The sequence below is a fragment of the Ipomoea nil genome, unplaced genomic scaffold, assembly GCF_001879475.1.
Source record: "Ipomoea nil cultivar Tokyo-kokei standard unplaced genomic scaffold, Asagao_1.1 scaffold2805, whole genome shotgun sequence".
NCBI classification, from domain to species: Eukaryota; Viridiplantae; Streptophyta; class Magnoliopsida; order Solanales; family Convolvulaceae; genus Ipomoea; species Ipomoea nil.
Window position 1 is genome coordinate 162,764 of NW_017619233.1, and position 19,674 is coordinate 182,437.

A 19,674-nucleotide genomic window follows, 5' to 3' on the forward strand; every position below is an offset into this window, starting at 1 on the left:
GATACATTTGTTCTATTCTTAGACTGGCCATCTCCAACTATGTGGACCAAATTTTACATAAGAATATTCTCAGCATGTTCTGCATAAGAAAAATTGCATCTTTAGTCCCTGAGTTATAACCAAGTTCTGACTCAGTCCCTAAGTTATGACAGTATTCGAGTTTAGTCCATCAGTTATAAGCAAAGTGGCGAGTTTGTTCCCTAGTGCTAATATCTTGTCCGCAACTAACGGAAAACTTAAAAATAATTAAATAATAGAAGAGTAAAATAAGAATTTCAAATTATAATCTCCTTATGTTGAAAGTCATTGCGCAACAGTCATTATTTTATTCTTATACCTACCATCGAAGGTCTTTTTCATCTCCAAGCTCTAAAATCTCAAATTCATCCACTTCCAAGCTGCGAAATTCATAGGTAAGTTGTTTCGCTATATATTTATATGTTTAAATAAATAATCAATATTCTCTATTTTATATCAAGAAAAAAAGTAACTTGGACGATATTGATTATCAAGAAAAAAGTAATCAACATTCTTCATGAAGTTAGCAAACACCTCCTCCAAGTTACTTTTTTCTAGCTTGCTCATAGATACAGAGAATATTGATTATTTATTTAAACATATAAAATAGAGAAACAACTTACCTATGAATTTCGCAACTTGCAAGTGGACGAATTTGAGATTTTAGAGCTTGTGGAAGAAGGTATAAGAAGAAAAGAATGATTGTTGCGCAAAGGTTTTAACATAAGATGATTATAATTTGAAATTCCTATTTTACCCCTCTATTATTAATTGTTTTTAAGTTTTCCGTTAGCTACAGACAGAATATTAACGCTAGGGACCAAACTCGCCACTTTGCTCATAACTGAGGGACTAAACTCAGATACAATCATAACTTAGGGATTGAGTCAGAACTTGGTTATAAATCAGCAACTAAAGATGCAATTTTCCCTTCTTTATAAATCAAATTTTATTTCTTCAATAAAAAATAATTTATTTGTAAGTTAATTCTATGAATGCAAAACCTTTAGAACACATGATTTCACATACTATATTCAATTGGCATTCAGTGAACATACCTGGCTCCATTGTTATCCCATGAATGCTTGAACTATATACTTGGTTTCTCCCTCCAGATCTTTAGCATTCCTTAGTCTAACTCCGATGGAGAGAGTTTAGTTTCTTTTAGAAGATTGGGGAGAGGACCAGAGAATCAGTGTGTCTAATAATAATCTCTCGATTCCATCAACCTGAGAGATTATTATGTGATGAGCAGTTGAAACTGCCATTATCTTTAACTGGCCAATCATATAATTATATCATTATTAAATATAATTAAATGTTTATGAGCCATAAGATAATATCATGAACAAATAGAATAATATTAATAATTATTCTAACATTCTCCCACTTGGCTCATAAGTCACTAAATTTAATAATGAACGTGAAACATAATATGCATGGTATAAGGTAATTTCTTCATTATATTGGTCAGAACATAAGTCATCGTTAAGTTAGAAACTAATAAGAATCATGGCGGTAATACGTCACTTAATTTAACGTAGTCCCTTCCATGTATCACAATATTAATTTCAAACTTAATATCATTCATAATGAACTTCTCCATGATGGTCCACGATAATGTCTTTGTCAAGGACAAATCCTGTTTATATTAACATAAACATTCATGTATATATATACTTCAAAATTAAACAGGAATATAGAAACGAAACTATATTGAGCTCTAAGTATCAAATATATCAAAACACAACCTTAACATAATGTTAATAGTTTCCAATTACGCCCATTCTTTCAACATGCTCACGAAATGCCTTCGGTGTCAATGCTTTAGTTAATGGGTCTGCAATCATTAATCTAGTGCTAATGTGTTTAATTGATACTCTTCGTTCCCGAACATCTTCTTTAACGGCAAGATACTTCAAATCAATACGTTTAGCACCACTTGTATACTTGTCGTTTTTAGAAAAGAAGACTGCTGCGACATTATCACAATAAATTTTCAGCGGCTTGGCAATACTGTCGACAATTCCAAGTCCCGAAATAAAATTTCGCAGCCATAATCCATGATTTGTGGCCATAAAACATGCCACAGCTTCCATAGTGGATGCAACAATGACAGTCTGCTTCACACTTTTCCAAGAAATAGCCCCCTCGGCTAAAAGGAAGCATAAGGAATATTTTCCATTTCCTTACGCTCCAATTCATTCTTACGGCATTGCATAAGGCCGTACTTATCTCCCTTCTGAATTGGAGCAAATGATGCAGAGCATTTTTTCATTCTAAATCTTTAATATATGCTTAGCTTTCTGAGACAATCCTAACACTCCCTGTGATCTATTATGAATTGAAATATTTCAATTCCAATCACAAAGGATGCCTCGCCCCCATATCTTTCACTTCAAAGTTTTTAGAAAGAAACTGCTTGGTCTCTTGCATTAAACCAAGACCATTAGTAGTAAGCAAAATGTCATCGACATACAGAATCAAAATATAAACTTTCTCCCACTGACCTTTAGATATATACACCGATCAACAGTGTTTTCCTTAAATCCAAACGTCATTACATTATTATTAAACTTAAGATACCATTGTCGGGAAGCTTGTCTAAGTCCATATATCGATCTGTTAAGTTTACACACCATGTGTTCCTTTCCTTCAATTGAAAAACCCTCAGGTTGGTTCATGCATGCAAATTTCTTCTTCCAAACAGAAAGGCGGTTTTCACATCCATCTGTTGTAGCTCTAAGTCATAATGAGCTACTAGTGCCATAATTATTCTAAATGAATCTTTCTTCGAAACAGGTGAAAATGTTTCATTAAAATCAATACCATCCTTTTGAGTAAAACCTTTAGCAACAAGTCTGGCCTTGTATCATTCGATATTGCCATTTGAGTTGTGTTTGGTTTTAAAAACCCATTTATAGCCAACTGGCTTACAACCTTTAGGCAATTCAACAAGATCCCATACTTCATTATGTTCTATTGATTTTAACTCATCTTTCATGGCTTCGACCCATATAGAAGAATTAGGACTATTTATAGCATGTGAAAATGAAACTGGATCTTCATCAATACCAATATCAAAATCTGATTCTTGAAGATAAACCACATAATCATCAGATATAGCAGATCTCCTTTGTCTTTGAAATCTTCTTAATGCTACTTCTGTAGGAATATCATTTGTGGGTTCATTGTTAATTTCATCATGGAGTGGTTGATCATTAATCTCTTGATCATTAATTTGTTGTTCAGGCAAGTGACTAAATTTTTCAACCGTTGCAGGATTAGCAATTTGAGTAACTCCATGTAGAGTAAATTGTCGCACAGGAACAACAAAATTGAGAAGAAGATATAAGAGAATCTTGCACTGTAACTTCTTTAAGTTCCACCTTTCGTGGTTCAACGCTCCCACTTATGTTATCATTCTCAATGAACTTGGCGTTTCCAGTCTCAACAATTCTAGTAGTATGGCTAGGACAGTAGAATCTATACCCTTTAGATTTATCTGGATAACCAATGAAAAACCCACTAGTTGTTCTTGAGTCCAGTTTCTTTTCATGTGGATTATAAATGCGTATCTCTGCTGGGTATCCCAAAACATGAAGGTTCCTAAAACCAGGTTTCCTTCCTGTCCACAGTTCAAATGGTGTTTTGAAACTGCATTACTAAGAACCCTGTTTAATAAATAGGCAGCGGTTTTTAAAACATATGTCCACAATGATAAGGGTAAAGAAGAATAACGCATCATACTCCGCCCTAACCATTTCCATTAAGGTACGATTACGCTTGTATGCAACACCATTTTGTTGTGGCGTACCAGGCATTGTGTATTGAGCACAAATACCACGTCTTTCAAGAAATTTAGCAAATGGACTAGGGCATTGTCCACTTTCATTATACCTTCCGTAATATTCACCACCCCTATCAGATCTTATAACTTTAACCTTTTTGTCTAATTGTCTTTCAACCTCATCCACAAATACCTCTAAGGCATTTATTGATTGAGATTTTTCATGCAACAAATAGACATAACCATAACGCGAAAAATCATCAATAAATGTGATGAAATATTTTTCTTTTCCAAAAGTTGGGACATCAAAAGGTCCACATATATCAGTGTGTATAATTTCAAGGAGCTGTGTGCTTCTTGTGGCTGCATTCTTATTCGTGTGGTTTGAATGTTTTCCTTTAATACAGTCCACACAAATACCTAGATCAGTAAAATCTAATTCAGGAAGGATTTCATTCTTTACAAGTCTTTGAATCCTTTCCTTAGATATGTGACCCAAACGTTTATGCCACAAGTAAGCTGATCTTTCATCCACTAAACTTCGTTTAGTTCCAATACAATGATGCAAGGTTAATATAGTTTCAGCAAAAAGATTGTCAAGCTTTAGTTTGTACAAACCATCGGAAAGAATACTAGAACCAATAAAATGATTTTGTTTGAATAAAGTAAAATATCCATTTCCAAATTTAAAGGAAAAACCATAAGAGTCCAATTTTGACAAAGAAATTAAATTCCTAGAAACTGAAGGAACATAAAGAGTTTCAAACAAGTCCAAATGATTTCCAGTATCTAAAATTAAACGGTAAGTTCCAATGGCTTCTACTAGAGCTTTGACACGATTCCCCATGAAATACAATTTTTTCATTTGGTTTTATGGTTTGGGTCATACGGAACCCCGGCATAGTATTCGAAACATGAGTAGTGGAACCAGAATCTATCCACCAAGTATTATAAGGAACTTCAGTTAAATTTGATTCGAAACATACTGATATATTATATATACCATTCTTTTCGAACCATGCCTTACACTTAATGCAATCTTTATGAAAATGCCCAGATTTCTTACAGATTAGTCATTCTTGTGTTCCTTTCGTGGATTTGAGAAGAGGACTCATTAGTCTTTATTGGTCCATTCTTACCCTTATGATTCTTCTTTCCAAACGTCTTACAAGCCCTTGACTGACTCGTGAGATTAATTGAGTGAATCTCTTGTCACTTAAGCCTTGTTTCCTCTTGAGTTAGCATTTTATGCAATTCGAACACATTCCACTTATCTTTAATAGAATTGTAATTCACTTGGAATGTCTCATACTCGAGAGGCAAAGGGTTTAAAATAAATTGTGCAAGGAAATTAAAGTATCACTCACGTCCATTTTCATGGACCTTAATTTTGCTGCTAATAAGCTCAACATAATCATAAACTGTCAAATACATTGAAGGTCTCCTTTGGGTGATCCAACAACATATAACTTTAAACATAATACGATGCTAGAAAAAAATTTCATATAATTGGTCATTAAGTATATTAAGACTAGACTTGTTTGCTATCTTTGGATATGCTAAACAACCCAATCAAATATAAATAATTAACCACTAGCATGTTTATAATTATGAAATAATTGATCACCTTTGGGCGACTCTTAAATATTTCAAAATTATTAAACTTCAATTTACCCAATACAAAGAAAAAAAAAACATGTCATCTCATTGTAAGCATCACATAATCATGGGTAATTGAATTTTATTTAAATTTGATATCTATTAAAACTTTATAATTTGGCCACTAACAAATTAATCATAATTAGATACCAAGTTAAGTGATAATTATCACTAATATGCAAGTCAAATGATTTGACTCATTTATATGGGTGGAGTGGATCGAACCCCTCACATCAAGTTTAAGGGACGAGGTTCTAAACCACCATGCAAATCATGTTGGCTACAAAGAATCATAATTAATCTACATACATAATTATTTAACATACAATTAATTATACAAATTAATATGCAGTAATATAGCGGAAGCTATAATACAAATAATTGTGAACGCATATGCCGTAACAGATACAGTAAACATATTACATACAGCTGGAATTAGATACATTCAACAAATTACATATAATGCGTACAAACAACAAATCCAACCCATACTGTCATAAACATACGAAATACATAAAGATATAAACATATATATTTATGCAGTACTGTAGCAATCCATAAGAAGTAGTTTAAGAATGGTTTGCAAGAATTCATCAGAACCGTATACATAAGTTAACAGTACATGCATACTTAAATATATGGATAAACAACTGATTGTGATAAAGCAGTAGCAAAAATAACTTTCATGCTATCATCCGTACGTACTACATACAATATATATGTATATACGTCATATATAAACAATACATACGCAGTAATACATATATAAACAATTTATACATACATACACAGTTTTATATACATATAAACAGTGAGATGAAACCAGTTTTTTCATACAATTTCTTTATATATATATATATATATATATATATATATATATATATATATATATATATATATATATACACAACAATATTGGTGGATAGAAGCATTTGCAAATATTCAAACAAAAGCATTTGCAATTATTGATGTTCATTTCAATTCATACTGCACCATCAACCAGTTATATAATATATAAGCAGTTATATATTATATCGTACTGCATATTAAATAATCTTCACTTAATCATACAGCAGCAATAAAAGCTGAAAGAAAGCATATGTATGGCTTGCACATGTTATACGCAGAAGCATATTCATAACAATGAAGAATCATAGGTTCATACAAAATGATATACATACCCAGAATTAACCGTACATACAAACAACCTTATATAGCAATGCTTTTACATCATAATATATGGAAAAACATATGTTCTACAAACAGGCTCATGATACCACATGTAAGTTAATTCTATGAATGCAAGACCTTTAGAACACATGATTTCACATACTGTATTCAATTGGCATTCAGTGAACATACCGGGATCCATTGTTATCCCATGAATGCTTGAACTAGATACTTGGTTTCTCCCTCCAGATCTTTAGCATTCCTTAGTCTAACTCTGATGGAGAGAGTTTAGTTTCTTTTAGAAGATTTGGGAGAGGACTAGAGAATCAGTGTGTCTAATAATAATCTCTCGGTTCTATCAACCTGAGAGATTATTATGTGATGAGCAGTTGAAACTGTCATTATCTTTAACTGGCCAATCATATAATTATATCATTATTAAATATAATTAAATGGTTATGAGCCATAAGATAATACCATGAGCAAATAGAATAATATTAATAATTATTCTAACATTATTTTCTTATAAATTAAGACTTTATATTATAACTTTAAATATTTTAATATAAAATATAATTATAATGAAAATATTATTTTATTCCACAATTATAAATCATAGAACATCCATTACATTTAATTTTGAGAATTACCATATCGTTCGCACATATATATGCTCAATCAATGCATCACGAAGCCTATAATGTGCTTCTTTATTTTTGATTTGCCTATGTGGCTATGTCAAGCAATTTTTTTTTTTAAATGGAGTACTCTCATCTCTACCTATATGTTTAAAGTAATTTTGGATGTAATTTGCTTTAATTTTTTAAAAATTATGCTTTATGTAGTTTCATTTTTAATTAATGTATGTTCAATATTTGTTAGTCATGGTATTATTTTGTTACATTTTATATGTTTCTTTATTAGTCTTTGTAATAGGCTCAGTCTTCTGTGGCTTTCTTATTAGATAGGACTTGCTTACGTAGAACTGTTTAGCTATTAGTATTGTATTTCCTATCCTTTTGGAATTGAATCGATAATCAATTATCTCATCTGGTATCAGTTAGACCAGGTTTGTTTTCTCTCTCCCCACCACCAGTTAGCTATTAGTCTTGTTTTAATCGTTTTGATTAGATCTTCCAAATGATATAATTTATTTTTAAAAATATAAAATTTATATTTAACAATTTAACAAAATATACAAATACATTAAAACTAAATCAAGGACATAAAAAGAATTAGAAATAAAAACAAGGGGAAAAATGGGAAGAAAAAATCCACACCAAAATGGTGGGAGAAGAACAGTGTAGCGCCAAATATTGTGCTACACTATTCATGCAACTGTGCCAAAATTTTGGTGCAATGGCATGTTGGTTGGAGTAGGGGCAAACCATTTTCTTCCCTATTTTGGCGCAATGGCGCGTGCCCCTTGGAGATAAACTGAGGCTCGATGTGACATTCCTAATTGAAAAGCTAGTTAATTTTTTTTTTTTAAATACTCAGGATTCTTTACAAGGTAGTATCTGTTTTATATTTTCTCAAACATTTTCAGCACAAAGAAACATTTTCAGCACAAAAAATCTAAGCCCCACCGCCGGGGTTCAAACCATTACCCATCCATTTGGATGGATAACTGGGATGCCATCACACTACATGGTGGTTAACAGTTAAAAGTTTAAATGAAAAGATAATTGCTAATAAACCAGCTAATTGATTTTTCGGTCATATATCTTCCTCACCATCGGCAAATTATTATGTAGACCATAATAATTTTTAATATACTAAAAGTACATTATATTTTTTTTAAAAAGAGTTAATACCATCTAAGGTCCTCCGAATATAGTGGTTTTACCACGTTTAGTCCTATACTTTCAAATTGACAATCGGTGGTCATTCGACATTCAAATTTAACCATTCGTGGTCCAAGTTAACCACTCATGGTCCTTAAAGTTTTGAAATTTAACCAGTGGTGGTCCTCTTGAAAGGACCATGATTGATTAAAATTTAATAGTTGAGGACCATGGGTGGTTAACTTGGACCACGAATGGTTAAATTTGAAAGTCGAAGGACCACAGATGGTCAATTTGAAAGTTTAGGACTAAAGATGACAAAACCACTATACTCGGAGGACCTCAAATGGTATTAACCCTTTAAAAAAAGTACATTATTTGTATACTAAATGTACATTATACAAAATAATGTATCTTTTTTTTAGAATACAAAATAATGTACTTTTAGTACTCAAATAGTGTATTCCTTTAATATAATGTACATTTTTAAATTTTAATATACTAAAAATACATTATTTGTGTACTAAATGTACATTATTTGATAATATACAAAATAATTTACTTTCAGTACTTGAATAATATATTTTCAAATAACAAACTTTACGTACAAAAATAATGCATCTTTGCCAGTTATCCTTTCCAATCATCATCATCACTGAAATAAGTGTGTTTGGCAAGCCAACTACTCGGTTGTTATACAATGAACCATGGTCCATACGCCATAGTGCTATGTGGATCATGATTGTCAAATGAAACTGTAGTAGAATTAAAATGATACTTTAGTGTTGCTAAAATGAAACTAAAAAACAGAGCTCATTCAACAACATATATTGTCAAATGAAACTATAGTATAATTAAAATGATACTTTAATATTGTTAAAATGAAACTAGTGTGTGTCGAAAATGAAACTAAAATCCACAACAATACAATAATATATATTGTCAAATGAACGTGGAGTGTAATTAAAACAATACAACATTATAATAGTTAAACTAGTGTGTTGGTTTTAGGGTTTTTGGGCCCAGGGAGGTCCAACACAACCTTGGTCGGTGGATTCACCTTTCAATAAAAGCTTTAAGAAAATGGAACAGTCGTTGGAAAAGTAGTAGAAAAAGTGTCTCTTTGTTTACTGGGCATGGACCCGCCTGGATTACAAGGGTGGAGGGGCCTTTATATAGTTGGCTCCCCTCCAGCCGAATTGAAGTACATTAAAGGCCGCCTTCAAGACTAATTACACTACAAGGCCGTTGGGCGCCGTTACCGGGCCGGCCAACGGCTCTTTGGGCTCTTAACGGTCCGTTTTGGTCGAGTCCTGTTGAATGCCGCATTAAATGCTTCCCAACGGCTCTTGGGCCGACTTTTATTGAATGCCGTGTTAAATGCTTCCTAACGGCTCCTAGGCCGAGTCCTCTTGAGTGCAGCCCTTGAATGCTTCCTAACGGAACCCTGGGCCGAGTCTCTTTTCACACTTGGGCCTGGGCCGACTCCTGGACTCGGCCCAGGCCACCACCGAGCTTTTTTATTACTGACCCATATCTTCCTTCTTGGACTCCCTTTCTCTTGGGCCCATCTTCTTGGGCCGGGGTCCTCACCCCATCAACTAGTCCCTCACTTTCTCATACCCGGTCCGCTAACCCGGGTGTGGGAAAGTAGTAACTGTTCCTCCTCCTGATCACCGGATCTTCTCATTGAATTGACCTTGTAACGCCCCGATTCTCTGCCATCTTCCCAGATTCAACGGAGCCGTTTGGATTCTCCCTTCCTTCTGGTGGATCCTATAAGTAGCCTCTTGGCTTCTTCACATTACCTCATTGATCAGTCATGGGTCGTTCGCCTTTGAAGGGAAAGCGGATTGACTTCGGGTCGCCTCGACGCCCTCTACCTTCCAAGTGATCCAGGCCCGAGAGGGAGAACAAGAAGAAGGCTCCTCGACTGGTTTCTCAGAGGTCTCCCCGGCGCTACTTCTTCCGTTCCGCAGCCGCCGACTCCTGCTTGTACAGAGAACGTTCCGACTTTGGCTAACCCACCCCCGGCTACGGCAGTGTTACCGCGCAGGACGGGTCTTTCGTGGAGGTGGCCGTCCCGGAACAGTTGGCCTTCCGCATGACCTTCACCATTCCTCTTGATGACCTAGATGGGCCGGCTACGGACCTGATGTCTGACGCTGACTTCGCCCGGTACCTTTCCGACTCTGTGGCCGGCTGCCTTGTTCAAGCCCTGTTCTCGGCGCGCCGTCTTCACCCAGGACGTAGTCCAGGGCGGCGAGTTCTTGAAAAGCTGGGACCTTACTCTGTCAAGTACTGGTCTCGGGTTCGAGCTATGGCGAAACGGGGCCTACTGCCAGCCGGAGCGGCCACCTTAGGTAGTTTTTCATGACCTTTCCCTTTCTGTTCCCGTGTGATCCGACTGCTAACACTCGTCTCTTTTCCTTTTCCACAGGTCCTTACGACTCCGACTCCACCAGCTTCGACGAAGCCGAGGCTCCTACTCCAGAAAAGCCTGACCGTGCTGAGAAAATGAGGCGTCGGCTATCTCAGCGCACCTTGGGTACCGTCGCAGCTTCCTCATCTCTCCCATCTCCGACCCCGAGGTCGACTCCGCCACCAACGCGAAATGTGGTGGACTTGACGCCGTCCCCAGCTGCTTCGCCTTCCTGGGAGCCGCCTCCACCCTCATCTGAGAGCCCGAGCTCCAAGCGGCATGTGGAACAATCAGAAGCGCCGGCTCCAAAAAGGATTCGGTTAGGCATCGAGCTCGACGAGAATGCGCAGATCTGGCAGGGCAACTCTTCGGTCCAGAACTGGGCCGAGCACGTCCTTCTGCCCAAGGACTTGGAGATGACCAGCTTGATGCAGGATGAGTACATCCTGGAAGCCTCCCTTTGCGAGTCGTACCGCGTAAATGTTCCAACTCCTCGCTTCTTCTTTCTTTTCCTTTTCTTTGTCTAATCTTTCATTTCCTTTTGCAGAACCTCACCTTCCAGTTGGAGCTGAGGAAGCGGCTGAGCGGGTATAAGGCTGCGATGCACTCTCTGGCTACTCGCCTGCGTCAAACGGAGGAGGCTCGCCTAGAGGAGCAAGCTGTGCATGCCAAGGCGGTGGAAGTGCACACCACTGAGCTACTGAGGGTCACCCGCCAGTGGGATCGGAGGAGGAGCGGGACAAGGTTGCGACGATTGCCACCACTTCAGTGGAGGATTACAAGAAGTCGGCGGCTTTCGAAGCGGACGTGAATGCGGCGGTGGCGGCTCGACAAAAGGAGATCGCCAAGGAATGGCTGGCGACGCCTGAAGGAGACGAGTATCTCCTGGACTTGGGCGAGCGCGACTATCGTCTAGGCTTCCGCGAGGCTCAAACGGAAATTCACGCTGTCCTGCTGGCCCGCGACTCCACTCTCACTCCCGAGAGCTGGGGCCTCAAACCAGTGCTGGATCCTCTGCCGGCGAATGACGGGTCAGTGGCGACCGTGGATCCGGCGGCTCCCTCTGCAGTGGACCCATCTAAGCCTACTGAGCTGCCTCCTCAGGCAGAAGACCCTTCAGTTGCTCTTCCAGCTAGACCAAAGGCGGAAGACCGAGTCGAAGAAGTCAATGTCGACACCCCCTCCCCCTTAGTTTAGGGCTTTTCTGTTGATAGCTCGCCTTTTGTAAGGGTTGGCTTCCCTCTCAGGCCTTTTTGATTTAATGAATTTTCTTTTATGCTTTTCTGACTGCTCTTATTCCTTCTCACTTTCTCCCCAGTTTTAATATAGAAAATAGCTAAGGATTTGGACTCTTCCATCTCATTGAGGCCTTCGACCGAGGCGACTCCTCTTGGCTTTTTCACGAAAACGACTAAGGGTTTGGGCCATTGTTTCCTATCTTTTCTCGCCGAGTCCCTCAGTCGAGGCGACTGCTTAGGCTTTTTCTTTACTTAGAAATGGTTTAGGGTCAGTGCCCCGTTGTTTCTTTAATTTCTCGCCAAGTCCCTCAATCGAGGCGACTCCTCTTGGCTTTTTCACGGAAACGACTAAGGGTCTGGGCCCTTTTTTCCTATCGTTTCTCGTCGAGTCCCTCAGTCGAGGCGACCCCTTAGGCATTTTCTTTACTTAGAAACGGTTTAGGGTCAGTGCCCCGTTGTTTCTTTAATTTCTCACCGAGTCCCTCAGTCGAGGCGACTCCTCTTGGCTTTTTCACGGAAATGACTAAGGGTCTGGGCCCTTGTTTCCTATCTTTTCCCCCAAAAAATGGTAATCGATGCTCTTTTATTCAAGATTGGAAACTCAGATATTCATACATGGCTAACCTCTTATTGGTAAAACTTCTTCAAGTGGATGACGTTCCAGATCCGGTCCACGGGCTTTCCCTCCAGGGTCTCCAACTTATAGGTGCCGGCTTGGACCACGGCTGCAATGCGATAAGGTCCTTCCCACTTGATCGCGAATTTACCCCCTTCCGTAGGCTGGCTCGCCTGTCGGTCCCATAGCACGAGATCACCGACCTGAAAGGTTCGTGGGTGAATCCTCCGATCACGATATCTCTTCACGGCCTGCTGGTAATCCACCATTCGGGCGTATGCAGCCTCCCTTCTCTCCTCCAAGAAATTCTTTTCGATTCTAAGTCTCTCCTCATTTTCCTCATCGGAATAGTCGCGGACTCGGTGGGTGGGTTCAACGACTTCTATCGGAACCTTGGCTTCGAAGCCGTATGCTAGGGAAAACGGGCTTTCTCCGGTCGCCCGTCTTTGCGTAGTTCGATAGGCACATAGGACCCGGTCAAGCTCGTCCGCCCAATTTCCCCCAATGTCCTCCAACTTCTTCCGAATTTCGTCCACTATGGTTCGGTTTGCATTTTCGACTTGTCCATTGGCCTGAGGGTATGCGACGAATACCTTGGTGTGTCGTATGCTGTGTCGTCGACAGAAGTCGGCAAAGGGTTGACAGTCGAACTGTTGGCCGTTATCGCTGACTACATGCTCAGGCAGGCCGAAGCGGCAACTCACCTTCTTCCACAGGAAGCGTCGACACTGGTACTCGGTGATGGTGGCCAGTGGCTCGGCCTCGACCCATTTGGTGAAGTAATCGATGGCCACGACGCAGAATTTCAGACGTCCGGGGGCGACCGGCAGTGGACCCAACAAGTCGATTCCCCACTTGGCAAATGGGATGGCGGTGGTGACCGGCGTGTAGAAGGTAGCTGGCCGAGTATCCTTCCGGGCGAAGGCTTGGCAAACTCCGCACTTGGCTATCCACTCAATGCAATCTCGCATCATGGTCGGCCAATAGTACCCCTGGACGACCAGCTTCCGGGCGAGAGTGTGGGTGCCTTGGTGGGCGACACAGATTCCTCGATGGGCTTCGTCCATTATCTTCTCAGCCTCGAGCCTAAGTAAACATTTCAAGAAGGGGCCTCCAAACGATCGCTTGTACATTTGCCCGTCAATGACTTCGAATGATGGGGCCTTACGACGGGTTCTCGGACAATTCCCCCTTTTCCTTATACTGTCGGATGTCCTCGATCCAGAACATTTCAGGATTCTTCTCTCGATCCCATTCTTCGATTGCTACTTGTTGGATCTCCGGTGTAGTTTCCTCTATACTTGGTCGACTTAGCTCCTCCTTTTGACAAATCATGACGAGGTGATCCGGTACCCCCTCCAGGGCAATCTTTGATAATATGTCGGCTTCGATGTTGTCCGCCTGTGAAATGTATTCTATTTCATACGTGCCGAATCCCCTCAGCATCTCTATCGCCTTCTCCTTGTACTGTAGATTCATAATTTCTAAACTGTATAGTTATCAAATTATGAACATATAGTTCTCTGATTTGTGAAAACATAGTTCAACAATTGGAATTTAAAGTATAAATTTTATTAATCTAAAGTATAGAAATTATGGATCTAAAGTATAAAAATTATGAATCTACAATATATAAATTATGAATATGGAACCGTGCCCACCTTGCACGTGCTCACAGTATAATTTGCCCAAAGGACTTGGGCCACATGGCCTTTTTTGTTTCTTGTACTTATTAGCAAATTATTGTGTGGACCATGGTCCACACAATGTTATGTGAACCATAACAAAAAGTATATTTTTAATATACTAAATGTATATTATTTTTGTACTGAATGTACATTATACAATATAATGTACACTTAGAACAAAAATAATGTACATCCCCTGAATACAATGTACATTATTTTTGTAGTGAATGTACATTATTTTACAGTAAACAAAATATGGTCCACACGGTCCACACAATAATGATTGTTATTTAATTATTTGTTGTCCGTTAGTGGCGGCAATTTATATCCTGCACCACAGCGCGCGTTGCATTGTGCGCCCAGATGCAAAACGACGTCGTTTCAGTTTTTTTTTTTTTTTTTTTTTTTTTTTTTTTTTTTTTTTTTTTTTTTTGAAATTTCGCTACCCAGTGTTTGGCGGTTAATTTTCCTTTAAAAAAAAAAAATCTCATGTTCAAAAATGTACATAATGTTATACATGAATGTACATAATTGTATAACAAAATATACATGTTTTTTAAAAGATAATACACAGAATCTAACATAATACATAATAAACATAAACTTTTAACATAATACACATCAACTCTTAACATAATACACAAAAATTTCCTGATTCGGATGTACATAATTGTATTAAAAAATGTACATAATTGTATAAAAATTGTACATAATAAAAAATATACATAATTGTATGAACAAATATACATAATTGTATGAAGAAATATATATAATCACAACAACTTCCTACCGCGCCTCCCAAAACGACATTGTTTTGGGAGGTGCGTGGTGCACAGTGCTACGCGCACCGTGGTGTAGGGTATAACGATTGGTTAGTGGCATATTAAGGCCCAAAGCCTTATTAATCAATAGTGACAAATTATATGGTGCATCGCGGTGCATAATCGATTATGCACCGAGTTTCTAAACGATATCGTTTTGTTTAATGAAAAGAAACAACATCCATTTTGCATTGTTTTACGTCGTTCCGCAAAAAGTAACTATGTTATTTAGTTTCGTTTTATATACACTGCAATTTCATTTTGATATAACTACTACAGTTTCATTTCAATATAACTACAGTTTCATTCGATATTATATCACTCAAATATGTGAAAATGTTATTTAATTTTATTTTATATACACCATAGTTTCATTAAAACACAACTACATGATCATTTCAATATAACTACAGCTTCATTGCACAATATACACTCAAATATGTGAAATGTTATTCAGTTTCATTTTATACACTGCAGTTTCATTTCAACACAACTACAATATCATTTCGATATAACCACAGTTTCGCTGGGCAATATATACTCAAATATGTGAAATTGTTATTCATTTTCATTTTGTATACACTGCAGTTTCATTTCAACACAACTACAGTTTCATTTCATTTCAATTGCAGTTTCATTTGATAATATAAAAATAATACGTGAGACAATGTCAGTTTAGATACACTGTAGTTTCAGTTGGTAATTAATACACCAAACATGTGCGCATCGTTAACTGTAACGGCGCGCCGTTTCTTTACTTAAAGAAATATCGTCGTTTTTGGACCGCGGTGCACAGTATAATTACTGATCAATAGCGGCAAATTATGACAAATTTTGTGTGAACCATGGTCCACATAGTAGTGTATGGACCATAAAAGAAAGTACATTTTAACATACTAAAAGTATGTTATTTGTGTACTGAATGTACATCATATAAAATAATATACTTTTAATATTCAAATAATGTACTTTCTCTGAATACAAAGTACATTTTTAATATACTAAAAGTACACTATTTTTGAACTAAATGTACATTATTTTATAGTATACAAAATATGGTCCACATAGCTCGTGGGGTTCATGGTCCGCACAATAATTATTGACAACTTATATCATGGACTAAGTCTACCTTGCATTATAGATCTTGATCTAAAAATAACATTCACATTCGATCTGTACCTACAGTTAACAATTTTTGTACTTGTAAACAAATTGAAAGCACAACAAATGAAAATTACATAGATATAAGTGCATAACATGATAACTCAAACATATTAATTGCAGACACATATTAACCCAACTAACTAAACTTACACAATGATTTTGTTATTGTTATTATTTTTTTATTGGTAAGACCATGAGGTGTCCTGAGCATACCATACTCAGATTAATCCTCATTCACACTGTGTCAGCTTAATTAAGGGGCAAAGTGTTGACCATACTAATTTTTTCATACGAGAAGGGGTTTTGCATACTCATGTTATTGTTATTATTGATGCATAATAATAAATTAAAGATTATATATTACATTAACCCAGTAAAAAAACAGTAACTTGATAAAGTTTATATTACATTATGACTCCAAATTTTACAAACACAAAAAAACTAACATGCTAACTATTAACCAGCAATTCCCATAAGCACCAGAAGAAGAATATTATCCCTTATTGACCGTCATTACACATATTCAGCGGCCTCCGGAGAGAATAGAGTTTGCAACAGAGGAGCAATATGCGCTTCTCTTTTCTCCGGAGGATGAAAGGGACCCAACAAAATCATCAAAACCTTGGCTCTGACCAACTATTAGGCCTGCTGTGGAAAGGGAAAGTGATGATAACTCTGGAAGTACCATAGAACCATCCAAGTACAAAACCACTTGTTGCATGCTTGGCCTACACATTGGATCTAGAAGAGAACACAATAGCCCCAGCTTTAACACCAAGTCTGCTTCTTTGGTAACATAATTGAGCCCAAGTTTGGGATCAATAGCCTCCAAGATCTCACCTTTACTCCACCAACAAAATACCCATTCTACCAAAACATCTTCCTCATTTGGGGCCGCGGGCTCGATAGGCCTTCTGCCACAAGCAACTTCAAGCAAGAATGCTCCAAAAGCGAACACATCCGAGCTAGTTGTGGCCTTGCCTATTCTGATGTGCTCCGGGGCAAGGTAGCCGAGAGTTCCCACTACATGCGTAGTCTGAGGGTCAGTTCCATGATCGTACAATCTAGCTAGCCCGAAATCTCCTAGCCTTGCGTTCCACTCACCGTCTAGCAAGACGTTACTAGCCTTTATATCTCGGTGAACCACCACCTGCTCCCATTCTTCGTGTAGATAGAATAGGGCCGATGCTACTCCTTTGATTACTTGAAACCTTTGGTTCCAATTGAGGGAAGATTTTGGGTTGTCGAACAAATACTTGTCGAGACTTCCATTGGGCATGTACTCGTACACCAAGAGCAACTCGCCTTTGCGCCTGCAATAGCCTAGAAGTGGAACTAAATTCCTATGACTTAGCCTCCCCATACTAACTACTTCAGCAATGAATGCCCTCATCCCATGTCTTGATTCATGGGAGACTTTCTTCACTGCAATCTCGTTTTTCGAATTAGGCAAAACTCCTCTATAGACCCTCCCAAACCCCCCAGTCCCTAAAAGCTCCTTCTCTCTGAATCCTTTAGTGGCAGTGTACAATTCTTTGTACTTGAACCTATGAGGTCCATACTCGAGCTCCCAGTCTTCGAGCACTTCTGCAAACTTCTTTTTAATCATTACATAATAAGCTGCACCTGAAATCATTGCTAGAATAGAAACAGGCAAAATCACAGGCAAACCAATTGACAGAAACTCAGACCTCTTCTTGGATTGTACTCGAGGCAGCTTTGGAAGTCGAGAGATCTCAAGCGCTTCGGCCACGCCATTTATCTTGAAGCTCCACCCCAGAACATAGTGGATTGAGGTTATAGACCCCGTTGCTGACGAAAACCCAAGGTACATGGTTTGGCCTAGGATTGGAGTTAGATCATGGGACAAAGACAACAGAGGAATTTTAGGTTTGGGTACATTTATAGGTGCTAAACTAACATTGATTTGCTTCTTTGGACCACTATACTCTACCCAAGCTTGCATTGGCTGGCCACTGATCAGAGTCAAGTTCTGAGGCGACAAAGAACCGTTACCAACATAACCTGCTGGCTTTGAAACCTCGGACTTCATTTGATTTATGTTGATCCCAACATGGTTATCATTGATATCTTCAAACTCGCGGCTTAACAAAGTATCAAACTCAACTGCAAAGAGATGGTTTGTAAGGTTACCATTAGTTGTGTCATTGAGAAGGCCAATGTAGGGGGCTGGAAGACCTCCCCGAAGGCTCCTTTTTGGTGCAATTGCAAAGGCCAAGCCATGACCACCCAAAGTAGAGTATTCCGGGACCATGGCAAACACAAAGGTAGTAGAGAATGAGAGAGCCGAAGCAGTTGATGTGTTCTTGAACCTAATGGGATTTGGGTGAAAGGCATGGCCTGTCTTTAGCCTGGAGGAATTTGTTAGCTTCAAAAGGCCATTGGAAGTGAGCTCAGCTAAGCCATCTAGGCTAAGGTTTGAAGACCTGAACCCAGTGTAAGTGAATCCAGTATCTTCACTGTCTGCAAACTTTCTTAGACTATAAACTATTAATATCAAAAGCTTTACAAACATGGCTAAAGATCAATCAAACTAGCTAAATTCTTGCTGAATTCTGATTCTTCTCAAGCATTATATATATGCTGTTAGTTAGTGTTGTAAAAGTGCCTTATTTTCCAATGCATAATGCCTTAATTGATTGGTAATTGGATATAATATATTACCTAAGATTGATTGATAGTGTTGGGCGATATTTTATTTATAACTTGGACACTGCAGTAGACAAGAGAGCCTACTCGATTTCGCCACGAATGCTTGTCTAGATCAACTTCACTATTGATATTTGTCTAATTTACTTGTGTTGTGCAGAGAATGATGTAGGACCAGGTCTAATAATTGGTAGCTAAAAAATTGTTGGGTGAAAGATGGTGAAAAGTTAAAGTTCAGCACTTTACCACTTGAAAATGTAGTGGTATATAAGAAAATAAATTTATGGTTTCACTGTAAATTATAATTTTGATATAACGGTAAGCATTTGATCCTTGTATATTTTCCACAATAAAATCTAGCTATGTCTTACACAAGTTAGTTTTTTCTTCTCTTTTATTATTATTTTCATTTATATGATTCAACTTTCAAAGTAGTAAGTACTTGGCTGGTAAAACTTGTAGGGAGCGTTTGGTTCAGGTTATATAAGATAATCAAAGTTATATTTGCTTGGTAATATAAGATTTCCATGTTTGGTTCAGGTTATGTAGCTTTTCCAGGGAATGTCAGATAACCTCCGCATTAAGTTTGTAGCTATTGGAAGGGAATGTGAGATACCCTCCAATTTCTTAA

General features: G+C 38.0%; 1 protein-coding gene across 1 annotated transcript; it reads right to left on the bottom strand.

The window, feature by feature from the left end:
• Positions 1-16,748: 16,748 nt before the first annotated feature.
• LOC109157974 (L-type lectin-domain containing receptor kinase IV.1-like) lies at positions 16,749-18,967 on the bottom strand. The gene has a single exon (XM_019305780.1). The coding sequence runs from the start codon at positions 18,907-18,909 to the stop codon at positions 16,897-16,899; it is 2,013 nt and encodes a 670-aa protein (XP_019161325.1). The 5' UTR covers positions 18,910-18,967; the 3' UTR covers positions 16,749-16,896.
• Between the last annotated feature and the right edge of the window lie 707 nt (positions 18,968-19,674).

What these genes read in the sequence shown, in the direction of transcription:
- LOC109157974 (XM_019305780.1), bottom strand. Translation starts at nt 18,909, where the DNA reads ATGTTTGTAAAGCTTTTGATATTAATAGTTTATAGTCTAAGAAAGTTT.